Source organism: Caretta caretta, chromosome 26 (genome assembly GCF_965140235.1).
Source record: "Caretta caretta isolate rCarCar2 chromosome 26, rCarCar1.hap1, whole genome shotgun sequence".
NCBI classification, from domain to species: domain Eukaryota; kingdom Metazoa; phylum Chordata; order Testudines; family Cheloniidae; genus Caretta; species Caretta caretta.
This window is the reverse complement of record NC_134231.1, coordinates 16,638,793-16,652,098: the sequence shown is the minus strand read 5'-3', so window position 1 is coordinate 16,652,098 and position 13,306 is coordinate 16,638,793. Positions and strand designations below refer to the sequence as shown.

The window sequence follows — 13,306 nt, the reverse complement described above, 5'->3', positions numbered from 1 at the left end:
TGACGGCTTGTAGTCCATCTTTGTGTGGAATGTTGGTGTAGAGGGCTTCTACATCCATAGTGGCCAGGATGGTATTATCAGGAAGATCACCGATGGATTGTAGTTTCCTCAGGAAGTCAGTGGTGTCTCGAAGGTAGCTGGGAGTGCTGGTAGCCTAGGGCCTGAGGAGGGAGTCTACATAGCCAGACAATCCTGCTGTCAGGGTGCCAATGCCTGAGATGATGGGGCGCCCAGGATTTCCAGGTTTATGGATCTTGGGTAGTAGATAGACTATCCCAGGTCAGGGTTCCAGGGGTAAGTCTGTGCAGATTTGATCTTGTGCTTTTTCAGGGAGTTTCTTGAGCAAATGCTGTAGTTTCTTTTGGTAACTCTCAGTGGGATCAGAGGGTAATGGCTTGTAGAAAGTGGTGTTGGAGAGCTGCCAAGCAGCCTCTTGTTGTCATCATGAATACGTCGGAATATGAACAACAAAACCTCCTTTGTCAGCCTTTTTGATTATGATGTCAGAGTTGTTTCTGAGGCTGTGGATGGCATTGTGTTCTGCACGGCTGAGGTTGTGGGGCAAGTGATGCTGCTTTCACACAATTTCAGCCCATGCATGTCGGCGGAAGCACTCTATGTAGAAGTCCAGTCTGCTGTCTCGACCTTCAGGAGGAGTCCACCTAGAATCCTTCTTTTTGTAGTGTTAGTAGGGAGGTCTCTGTGGATTAGTTAAGAGTAGACCTACCACCACCTTGGATCTGTATAGGAGAGGCACTTGTTATCATACAAGTTTCCAGAATTTAAGAACTCAGCCATGACTAACCTGTAAGCACCATAGCACGTTAAGAGTCAACTCCCAAATCAATAATGGCAGGTAGCGATCAGACCAATGTCAAGTTGGCTGGCAGGCTTAAATGTGAATGACTAGTTAGTGAAGAGATATAGTCCTGTTGCATTGCAACAATAATTCCAAAGAGAAGGAGTTGCGGGCTGGATTGGGAGCAGAAGAGCAGCTGGTAGTACTCCAAGACTGAAGTTGGGCAGATACATCAGTTCCATTTCACAGGTGATTGACTGAACCAAGGAACAAGACTTAAACTACTCAACAAGTTTCAGCACAGAAATAGCAAAGTGCTTCCAACACAGAGGATGGTCCTAAGGTGAGTCTCAAAATGGTTTAGTCTTTTTCATTCTAGCGGAGCCCCCACCTTACCACTGACACCAAGTTCCAGACTAAGCAGGATGTTACCCATCAAAGGCCAATATTACGAGTCAGATTCGGAGATTATCTTTCTAAAAGAGCTTTAGGCTGTTAAGGAATAAGTATAGGCACTCAGATACCACAGCAAGGAGCACAGTATAGACACCCAGACAGAGAAAATTCTAAAGGCTGTGCAGACATTGGTTTGATAAAGGATGTTTCTCAGTCTCTCTCTGGTCTATTACAGACTTTGGGTTGTTTTCTACTTATGTGAATTGTTGCTAGGTATTCGTCAGAAACAGCTTCAGGAGTTCAGCTTCTGATATCAGAAAAGGTTGGGAAGATAACACTCAAACTCAGGAAAGTGTTACTGAGGGCTCTGATCTGGATATTGCTCACACATGCAGAGAGACTTGGCTTCCTAACCCCGCAATGAGAGATGCTATGCCAGATCAGAACTTAGTCGTTTTAATAAGTCTCATGCCAAACAGTTTCCTGCTAATGAGTTATGAATTCTTCCCTCAGAAACCACTGGGGTCATTCCCACCAACTGCTTGCTCAGCTGATGAAACTTTGAGTTAATAGCTTCTATTTTCAATATCTATAGTTTTATGCTCCAGCTAGGAGACAGATATACCCATCTGCAGCTTCTGGACAACTATCTGTTTGGGCCTTAAAACACTGCTGTTCTTTATTCCACTGGTGTCAGCTGATTTTGAAACAGACCTGCTGTTTCAGTTAGGGGGCCTAGAGACAAAGTTTGATTTCTGAAAGCTTACTACAAGTTGAAGGCAGTATCTTGCCTGATCTTGGTGACCAGGCCTCTGGATTTTGCAGACATTTTGACTCACTTCCTGATCAGCTCCCACTCTGAGTTGTAAGTTAGGATATCATATATGCAGCTCCCACTCGAGTGTGGACCCAGTTATACAGATAAAGCTATACCGCTGTATGGTATTGTTAATTTCCTTTCCTGAATATAACTGGGATGTAGCTATATTGGCATAGTTAGTGGCACAACTTGGATGTATAGACAAGGCCTTAGTACTGTCAAGGATCCCAGTGAGGTTTAGGAAGTGATTTCTGTGGTTTAATCCGTTGAGGAGCCATAATTTAGTGTTTGAAATTAGGGGAACTCACTGAGAAAGCGCTGAGCACCTACATCATGTGACATCTCCAGAGCTACTGCTGATGAATCCCCACACAGTCTTGGATTAGAATAAGAAAAAAGTTCCCCTGCACCCGTCTGGGACCCACTCCCCACCCTTTGAACAGGCCTGTGATAATCGAAGATTGTCCTGTAACTGAAAGATGGAGAGACCCATTAGATCAACCAGTTCAGCTTCTCAAATCATGCATGTCAAGTGGTCTGGGGTTCCAATACTAGAAATCCTGTTCTTCGGAAACGGTGAACAGAGGAGGGTCAGATTGGCTGGTTATGGCTGTCAAACAGCTCAGAACTCAGAGCACCAGGAGATGGATTTGATAGTTGTCTGGTTTCTAACCCAAGTCCCAAATCCCTGAATGAGTGTGGGAACTGGGAGAAGTTAGTTTCCTTTTATCTTCTACATTTAACATAAAGCAGCTCTGCAGTGCAGACATGCTGAACCGTGTAGGCAGCCATGAGAGCAGCAAGGTATAGAAGTCCGCCTGAGTTGGTGGCATATGACTATTTCCTTCATTACAATCATACAAAGGCAGATTTGTTTTGAGGCAGGAAAACAAGTCTCTACCAGCTATTACAAAAATTAATCAGACACATAACTACTGGTATGATTAGAAAGTAAACCACCATTGCTGCCATTACGAAACTCAGCAGAGTAGGGTCACTGTTCCCCTATGATTAATCTGGAGATATTCGCGTTCAATCCAGTTTTTAAGATGGTAATTGCCTGGTACTTTTAAAAAGGCCATATGTCACAAACATCTGCTTTATCTGCCAGGCTCTGTAGCCCTTTCTTTATGGGCTTCTCTACATGGGAGAGATATCCTGGCACTACTTTACTAGAATAGTTATACCAGTATAACTCACTGTGTGGACACTCTTATTCTGCCATTTCAAAGGCAGGGAGAAAAAAAGGAGGAAATGGGAATTTGATATTTACCAGTAACCGGATTTAAAAAACAAAACCCACAATAACCTCAGGCTGGACTATGTATACACAACTAAAATCCAAGTATCTTTCTCTTTGGTTTGCCTGCTTATTCTACAAGCCAAGAATGGGCAGACATTGGGTTTAGCTGCTAACATAAATTAGCATTGGGACTGAGGGAAGTAGAGTGAAGTGGATGATTCTGCCACACAATCAGGGACGAGATCCAAGACCATCTACAGCAGATTTCAACTTTACCTTGAGCGATGGCCCGACTTTTGGCCTAGAACCAGTGCCTATGCATTACCAAAGCAGGGTATGAGCTAAGTACTGCAAACTTGACCACTTGTTGCATGAGCATGCAAAGCCTAGAGTCCTGCAGAGAAGAGACTCAGCTCTGCAGCAGGAGGAATAGAGGTGCCACAATGTCTCTCAACAGCGATCCTGCTGGAACAGCTGTATTAACTGAGCTCATTTCAGCTCTCCCAGTGGCGACACAGTTCAGGTAACAAGGTTTGCATTCAGGGGCTGGGAAAACAAACCTAGCCTTTAAGAAAGTATAGGCTTGACCCAGTTTCCTAGGCAACAGTTCCAAATGCGATCAGGCCCCTACAATGCCTGGAGTGATCCCAATTTCTCATGGGAGCTCTTCCTTAGCGGCAGTGCCAGACAGCAGCTGGGAGATGGTGAGACAAGAGTTAAGAATAAAGAGTCCTGAATGGTAATTAGCAGTTTTGCAAACCTGCTATGGGGCTGCTAATAAAGGGGATGGTACAATGTGTGTGGAGTTGAAGGGATGATCAGATGAGATTACTTTCTTTTTGAAGCGTATAAATCGCGAGAGACTTGTGCACAATAAAGATCACAGGCCTGACAAAGTGGAGAGCAATTAAAAAAATATATGAACCACCCTCAGCAGCAGCATGGGAAACCACTACAAACCAAAAACAAAGTAAATTTAAGAGCATCTTGAGAAAAACCAGCCTCTGCAAGGAAATCAGAAGCAGTACAGATTCCATAGTTTATAGATGTTCTCTCCAAGACAGGATGCCTGCTCCCCTTGACAGGTTGATTTTTGGCATCAAGCTTTGTATTGATCCGAATGTTTCAGCCAGCATATTTAAACGTATTTAAGTAGTCAGTGACAGCATGGCCTCTTCCTAACTGCAGATGAGAAATGTATCCTGCATTTTTATTTTAGGGTATCAGGGATTAATCCTGGAAGTATGTTGGGAACACTGGAGACAGTTGTTGTACAGCAGCACGTTTTAAGCTAGGAATGAAGTGGGAGATGCATTATTGTTAAGAAGTTAATTCTAGAAACTAATCATCAACCAAACAGGCAGGGGTGGGCAAAGGTATGTCTCTTGTTTTGCAGTTGCCGGGATGGGGTTAATAACTAGCTTAGCTGCGATAATCAATTTGTTTGGGTAAAAACAATGGTTTTGGCTCTCCTATTATCTAGGAAGCGTCAGCTAATGTGTCCTCGCCAACAGATCAGTGGCTTGCAGTTAAAACTAGGTAGATTTTACACACAGACCAGCAAGAAAACATTAAGATATACTTACCATGTAAATGCAACATAAAACAGCCAGAACACGGAAGCCTTTTCCAGCACCCAAGAGCAACGGGTTTAGCTCCACCAGTAGTTCAGAAAAGTGACACAGCATGCCGTCTGCTGACCCAGTCACCAAAATACTGCATGTGATTTCAGGCAACAACTTGAATAGTAACAGGGCTGATTCTCCATTACACTGCACTTTGTCTAGGAGGCATTGACACCAGTGCAAGGCAAGTGGCAATGACTATACAAGCTGCAGGCAGTCAAGAATCAGGCCCCATGTCTTTAAAAAGGAGCAAATCCTGAACTGAAGACTGGTATCCATTCACTACCACCACACAAAAAAGTGTTCTTACCTGATATGCCCTGATAAGAGATTGCACTGCAAGATGGTCGTCCACTAGTTTATCTACATTTGGCTGTGCTTGAACCAGGGACTGTGCTTGCGTCAGTGCAGACAGGCTGGTGCTCAGTGGAGGGGGGCTTTGGTAAGCAGTACCTGGAGCAGCTCCAGCATTGGCATTGCGAAAGAATATGTCCCATGACTAAGGAGACAAAAGGAAAAAAAGAGTGATAAATCCATTGCACAAAAATTCAAAAGCATTAAACTCTACCCCAGACCTTGTCTACACTAGCATTAGGACTGATCTACACTCAAAAGTTAGGTCGACCCAGCTATACCACTCAGGGGTGTGAAAAATCCACACACCTCTTAACGATTACTTAAGCCAACCTAACCTCTGGTGTAGACAGGACTAGGTTTCTGGAAAAATTGTTCTATCAACTTAGCTACTCCCTCTTGCGGGGGGGGGGGGGGGGAAGGTGTCAGGGGAGAGGGCAGGGGTTCCTTAACTACACCAACAGGAGAACCCCCTCCTGTCGGCATGGGTAGTGTCTACACTGAAGAACTATAGCAGTGCAGCTGCGCCACTGTAGCATTTCAAGTGTAGACAGGCTCCCAGTAGCCTAAGATCTCCCACTTATTCACAGTTGCCGTTTCACACAGCTAAACACACTGACAGCAGCTGGAGAGTCAGATTTGATGGCCAGAAGGCACCACTGTGGTAGTGTAGTCTGATCCCCTGCATAAAACAAGCCATATGACTGCCCTGAATTAAATCCATCTGCAAGTCCAATTGCTGCGCATGAACTAGAGAATATCTTTTAGAAAGACATCCAATCTTGATTTACAAATTTTCTGTTAAAGCAGAATCCACTACAAGTGTTGGTAAGTTGTTCCAACAATCAATTACCCTTATTGTTAAAAATTTGTGCCTTATTTCCAGTTAGAATTTGTCTAGCTTCAACTTTCAGCCATTGGATCCTGTTATACTTTTTCCCTGCCACACTGAAGAGCCCTCGTGACATTATACTCCATATTCTTTATGAAAATATGCTTGTGATAGGAGTATGACATAACCAAGATGTACTTTAAGCAAGAAGGGCCTTGTAAGGTATCACTGGACAGGTTATGATTTACTGAATATGATTATCCTATTTGTATGCATGTATCATGTCTGTATCTGAAATTAGGAATACTGACTACGTATCTATATTTCAACTGTGTTACTTTGGGTGACACCCCCTGCTAACACTTCAAGTACAACCATGAAAAAGCCTGTGATGGCCCATCAGCAAGAGACAATGGACTGTAAAAGACCTTAGTCTTCCTGCGAACATGTGGGTCAGCCTGTGAAGAATGGCTACAGGACCCTACAGAGGCATGTGACCACGTCACCTGATACTGAAACCCATCTCGAATTCTGTACTTTTCCACCAGAAGCTGGGGGGGGAGGGGAGAGAAGAAGAATGTCACACTAGGAAATAAAGGACGTGGGGAGTGAGGTAATCCAAGTTGTGAGTTCTCCCCTGCTACCCCACCCAAGATGACTGCAAGAAACAACAAAGACTAACTGGGGGTGAAAGAACCGAACCCAGTCTGGAAGGGCGTCTGGTCTGTGAAGATGACGACTAGAATCACATAAGGGTGAGAACTTACATGTAACCATTATAGTTAATAAATTTATTTCTGGTTTACAATATAACCCAATTTATGTGATTTTTAACGGGGGGGGGGGGCAGGGGAAGTTGTGCATATCCTTCTCCACATTGAGAGGAGAGGCAAATTTCATATAATTTTGGGTTTGTACTCCAAGTGGGGGTGGACATCTGGGTGCTGTGGCAAACCCCTTAAGCTTAGCCTTCTCAGAGTGGACCTCTGTCTCTCTGTGCAGCGGGGCGTGGCCCTGCCTGTGTGCTTGGCTGGAAGACGTTGGGGAGCCTAGCCCAGCACGACAAGGTAAAAGGGGGCCCAGGCTGGCGGAATAGTCAGCTCAGCACACCAGGTGACTTCCGAGGGCGTCCAACCCATCACACCTCTGTTATCAAATTTCTGTTCCCCACGTAAGTACTTCCAGACCGCTTAAGTCACCTCTTAACCTTAGAATCATAGAATATCAGGGTTGGAAGAGACCTCAGGAGGTCATCTAGTCCAACCCCCTGCTCAAAGCAGGACCAATCCCCAATTTTTGCCCCAGATCCCTAAATGGCCCCTTCAAGGATTGAACTCACAACCCTGGGTTTAGCAGGCCAATACTCAAAACACTGAGCTATCCCTCCCTTCTCTTTGTTAAATTAAGGAGATTGAATTCTTTGACCCTTTCAGTCTAAAGCGGGATTTCCAATCCTTTAATCATTCTCATGGCTCTTCTTCAAACCCTCTCCAATTGATCAACATCCTTCTTGAATCTTGACAGCAGAACTGGACACCAGCGGCAGCCACACCAGAGCCAGACACAGAGATAACAGAACCTCTTTACTCTAGAGACTAGTCTACACTAGTGCTACCTTCTTGGCAGCCAACAGTGATGAATTTTAAGGGGTTGGGGGAAGAAGACACACAGCTGCCTCATGACCATGCACCACCCTACAGGCCAAGCACACAATTTAAGATTTTAAATATTAACAATGTAGACTTGCTAACACTGAGCAATGAATTAATAGATTTTTCCAACACAGCTCCACATGAATGGCACACATTGCATGACTGGGACAAATCCCCCCTCCACAACATATTTAAGATAATGTTGTGTACAATTCACAGAAAGTGGAAAGGGCAAGAGATGGCACTGACAGGGTCCCTGCCCCAAGAGTACTTAAGATCTGTGACAAACTGAGAGACCATACAACACACCAGACAGAATTAGCATGAGAAAAGAGAAGGGTTACAGTAATAAGGTTATATGGTTACTACCCTCTGATATAAACTTATAAACTATATGCACATATATATATTTTCAATGGGACAATTCACTTGTGAGTAACATGGAAGTAGCAGATGTATAGGAGGAATGAATGGTAGAGCCAAAGCACTCAGGATAATATTTCCATGCACATGGAGCAGCATGGAAAGAGGCGGAGATTGGAATGAAATTTACTACATTTAACCCATTCTTTACGGATTTAAGGTTCAAAACCTGGTGGGAGGGAGGAATTTTAAGTCCCCCCCACACTTCAGCTTCCCTGCCCCCCTAAAGGCTGTGGATGTGGGAGTGTGGTGGAGTGACCGTACTAACCATAAAGTTAGTGAGGTAAAAAATCTTTTATTGGAGCAACTTCTGTTCGTGAAAGAGACAAGCATTTGAGTTACACAAAGCTCTTCTGCAAAAGAGCTCTGTAGCTCAAAAGCTTGTCTCTTTCACCAACAGAAGTTGCTCCAATAAAAGATTTTACTTCTCCCACTTTGTCTCTCTAGTATCCTGGAATTGACACAGCTACACCACCACTGCAGACAGCTCTGAGCACACACATTAGCTCATTGATCCTCAATCCTGCTCCAGTGAAGAAGGCAGATAAGCACTGCCCCCATTTTACAAATGAGGAAACTGAGTCCTGAGGGTAAGAGTCTGATTTTTTGGGGCGCAGAGCACCTCAAGAAAGCAGATCCTCAGACCACCTGACCAAGGCCACAAACAGTATTTCAGAGGCAGGAATGGGAGAACAACTCTGGAGTTCACAGCTCCCAGCCCTATGCAGATGCCCTGCAAGCAGCAGTCATTCAAACTGCCTCACACAAGCTGCTCTGTGAAGGTATCTCGATCTTGACATGGTGGGGTACCTCTAAGCCCTGGTCTACACTATGAGTTTAGGTAGGATTTAGTAGCATTAGATCAGTTTAACCCTGCACCCGTCCACACTACGAAGCCATTTTTTCCTACTTTAAGGGCTCTTAAAATCGGTTTCTGTACTCCTCCCCGACGAGTGGATTAGTGCTGAAATTGACCTTGCTGGGGCCAATTTGGGGTAGTGTGGACACAATTCAACGGTATTGGACTCTGGGAGCTAACCCAGAGTGCTCCATTGTGACTGCTCTGGACAGCACTCTCAACTCAGATGCACTGGCCAGGTAGACAAGGAAAAGTCCTGCCAACTTTTGAATTTCATTTCCTGTTTGGCGAGTGTGGTGAGCTGATCAGCACAAGTGACCATGCAGAGCTCTTCAGCACAGGTGACCATGCAGTCCCAGAATCGCAAAAGAGCTCCAGCATGGACCGAACAGGAGGTACTGGATCTGATCGCTGTATGGGGAGATGAATCCGTGCTATCAGAATTCCATTCGAAAAGACAAAATGCAAAAATATTTGAAAAAAATCTCCAAGGGCATGAAGGACAGAGGCTATAATAGGGACCCACAGCAGTGCTGCGTGAAACTTAAGGAGCTCAGGCAATCTACCAAGAACCAGAGAGACAAACAGCCACTCCGGGTCAGAGCCCCAGACATGCCGCTTCTATGATGAGTTGCATGCCATTCTAGGGAGTGCCCCTACAACTACCCCAGCCCTGTGCGTGGACTCCATCAATGGACTCTCACGCAAAAGGGATGTGGATTTTGGGGAAGAGGAAGATGAGGAGGAGGAGGAGCTTGAAGCACAGCAAGCAAGCGAGCGGAGAAACTGTTTTCCCCCCCAACAGCCAGGAACTGTTTCTCACCCTGGATCAAGTACCACCCCACCCCACCCAGGCTACCTTGGCAGTTATCCCCCCATTTGTGTGATGAATTAATAAAAAATGCATGAATTTGAAACAATGACTTTATTGCCTCTGCAAGCTGTAATCAAAGTGGGGAGGGGAGGGCGGTTGGCTTACAGGGAAGCAGAGGGAACCAAGGGGGTCGGTTTTCATCAAGGAGAAACGAACACAATTGTCACACCATAGCCTGGCAAGTCATAAAACTGGCTTTCAAAGCTTCTCTGATGCACAGCACGCCCTCCTGTGCTCTTCTAACAGCCCTGGTGTCTGGCTGTGCGTAACCAGCGACCAGGTGATTTGCCTCAACCTCCCACCCCACCATAAACGTCTCCCCCTTACTCTCACAGATATTGTGGAGCACACAGCAAGCAGTAATAACGATGGGAATACGGGTTTCGCTGAGGTCTAGCTGAGTCAGTAAACTGCACCAGCGCACTTTTAAATGTCCAAATGCACATTCTACCACCATTCTGCATTTGCTCAGCTTATAGCTGACACTAAACTGAGAGGAGTGGTAGATACGCTGGTGGGTAGGGATAGAATACAGAGGGACCTAGACAAATTGGAGGATTGGGCCAAAAGAAATCTGATGAGGTTCAACAAGGACAAGTGCAGAGTCCTGCACTTAGGATGGAAGAATCCAATGCACCGCTACAGACTAGGGACCGAATGGCTCGGCAGCAGTTCTGCAGAAAAGGACCTGGGGTGACAGTGGACAAGAAGCTGGATATGAGTCAACAGTGTGCCCTTGTTGCCAAGAAGGCCAATGGCATTTTGGGATCTATAAGTAGGGGCATTGCCAGCAGATGGAGGGACGTGATCGTTCCCCTCTATTCAACATTGGTGAGGCCTCATCTGGAGTAATGTGTCCAGTTTTGGGCCCCACACTACAAGAAGGATGTGGAAAAATTGGAAAGAGTTCAGCAGAGGGCAACAAAAATGATTAGGGGACTGGAACACATTACTTATGAGGAGAGGCTGAGGGAACTGGGGATGTTTAGTCTACGGAAGAGAAGAATGAGGGGGGATTTGATAGCTGCTTTCAACTACCTGAAAGGGGGTTCCAAAGAGGATGGATCTAGACTGTTCTCAGTGGTGGTACATGACAGAACAAGGAGTAATGGTCTCAAGTTGCAGTGGGGGAGATTTAGGTTGGATATTAGGAAAAACTTTTTCACTAGGACGGTGGTGAAACACTGGAATGCGTTACCTAGGGAGGTGGTGGAATCCCCTTCCTTAGAAGTTTTTAAGGTCAGGCTTGACAAAGCCCTGGCTGGGATGATTTAATTGGGGATCGGTCCTACTTTGAGCAGGGGGTTGGACTAGATGACCTCCTGAGGTCCCTTCCAATCCTGATATTCTATGATAGTTGAACAGCTCCTGACTACTGTCCAGGGTGCCTGTGTATGGCTTCATGAGCCATCGCATTAAGGCGTAGGCTGGGTCCCCAAGGATAACTATAGGCATTTCAACATCCCCAACAGTTATTTTCTGTTCTGGAAAGTAAGTCCCTTGCTGCAGCCGTTCCCAAAGACCAGAAAAGTGCGAGTGTCATGTACCTTTCCCGGCCTTCCCACGTTGATGTTGGTGAAACATCCCTTGTGCTCCACCAGCGCTTGCAGCACCATTGAAAAAGTACCCCTTTCGGTTTATGTATTGGCTGCCTTGGTGGTCCGGTCCCAAGATAGGGATATGCGTTCTGTCCATCGCCCCACCACAGTTAGGGAATCCCATTGCAGCAAAGCCATCCACTATGACCTGCACATTTCCCAGAGTCACTACCCTTGTTAGCAGCAGCTCAGGGACCGCGTTGGCTACTTGCGTCACACCAGCTCCCACAGTAGATTTGCCCACTCCAAATTGATTCCCGACTGACCGGTAGCTGTCTGGCATTGCATGCTTCCAGAGGGCTATCGCCACTTGCTTGTGAACTGTGAAGGCTGCTCTCATCTTGGTATTCTTGCGCTTCAGGGCAGGGGAAAGCAAGTCACAAAGTTCCATGGAAGTGCCCTTACGCATGCGAAAGTTTTGCGGTCATTGGGAATCATCCCAGACCTGCAATACTATGCGGTCCCACCAGTCTGTGCTTGTTTCCTAGGCTCAGAATCAGCGTTCCACAGCATGAGCCTGCCCCACTGCCACCAGGATGGCCAAACTGCCGGGGCCCGTACTTTGAGAGAAGTCTGTGTCCATTTCCGCACCACACTCCTCACCACGCTGCTGTCACATGCTCGCCTGCTTTTGCAGGTTCTGGTTCTGGATATACTGCTGGATAATGCGCATGGTGTTTAGAACGGTCACAACTGCCGCGGTGATCTGAGTGGGCTCCATGTTTGCCGTGGTATGGCGTCTGCAGGAGAGCAGAGTGGCAGCGGAAGCGGTGGGTGGATGACGATGCTGACAGCAATATGGCGCCTGCACGGAAAAAGGCACGAAACGATTGTTGGCCATTGCTTTCAGGGAGGGAGGGAGGGGGGAGCAAGGGGTAGGCTGGCAGCAGACAGTGCAGTACGACTGCTAGCTGTCATCGTCTCCTGGGTGCTTGTGGTGCTGCTGGCTGGGAGAGCAGCCTGAGGCAGAATGGCCCCCTCAAGGATTGAACTCACAACCCTGGGTTTAGCAGGCCAATGCTATCCCTCTGCCACTATTCCAGGCAGGACTGAATCTTCATTAGACAAAACTTAAAGAAGGGAATGACCTGACTGTATAAAACCGCTAATAACTCGACTTTTATAAATTCGACCTAATTTCGTAGTGTCGACATACCCTAAGAGTGAAGGGATAGGTGGGCCTGCATGACACATCTAATCCTAGTTCTCTCTTTGCAGGTTGCTAATGATGCACTCAGATACTGCAGGGAAGTAGGCCACACAGGTACCTAGATATAAGGCCAAATGCAATTTGGGACAGTTGCATGGTAGGAAGGGCAACTTGTTTTACAACAGCCAACAAAGAGCCATCCATTCATGAGGGCTTTGGTCACTAGTGTGCTTTGAACCAGTCACCTAGAAGCCAGAGGAGGTCCCATTTTCTAGTGTCGCTCTTTGCCCCACTCGGACTGTTAAGTTTCTGTTCAAATGGTTTTGTTACTTTTAAAGGCAGGCAGCATTCATGCATTAATTTAAATACTCGCCCTCACACCCTATGCTAGAAAGAAAACCAAACTAATGGCTGAGGGTGACTGTATCACAAAGTTATTGCAAGCATATCTGTATTTTACAGAGGAGTGACCAAAAGCTGGTCTTAATGGATGGCCCTTTGTTCGTTTACACGACAAACTCAAATTCCTACCTTCCAACTGTCCCAAGTTGTATATGGCTTATTCAGAACCAACACAGCCCACTTTTCTGCAGTGTAGACAGGCTTCTCCCAGCATTTTGAGCCTCATATTGATTAGCCATTAGACACACTGTTAACAAACCATGTGCAGCAACTGGTGGC

At 46.0% G+C, this 13,306-nt stretch overlaps 1 protein-coding gene across 11 annotated transcripts in view; it reads right to left on the bottom strand.

Moving 5' to 3' along the window:
• Positions 1–13,306, bottom strand: part of OGDH (oxoglutarate dehydrogenase) — a 133,371-nt gene that overhangs the window by 80,842 nt on the left and 39,223 nt on the right. For 10 of the 11 annotated variants that reach the window (XM_048829156.2, XM_048829147.2, XM_048829150.2 and 7 more), the window contains exon 3: positions 5,194–5,382. In XM_048829156.2, coding sequence (XP_048685113.2) covers positions 5,194–5,382 — 189 coding nt within the window. Of the gene's footprint in view, positions 1–5,193; positions 5,383–11,424; positions 11,509–13,306 lie in introns of those variants that run through there. The other variant, XM_048829155.2, reaches the window with a different exon arrangement.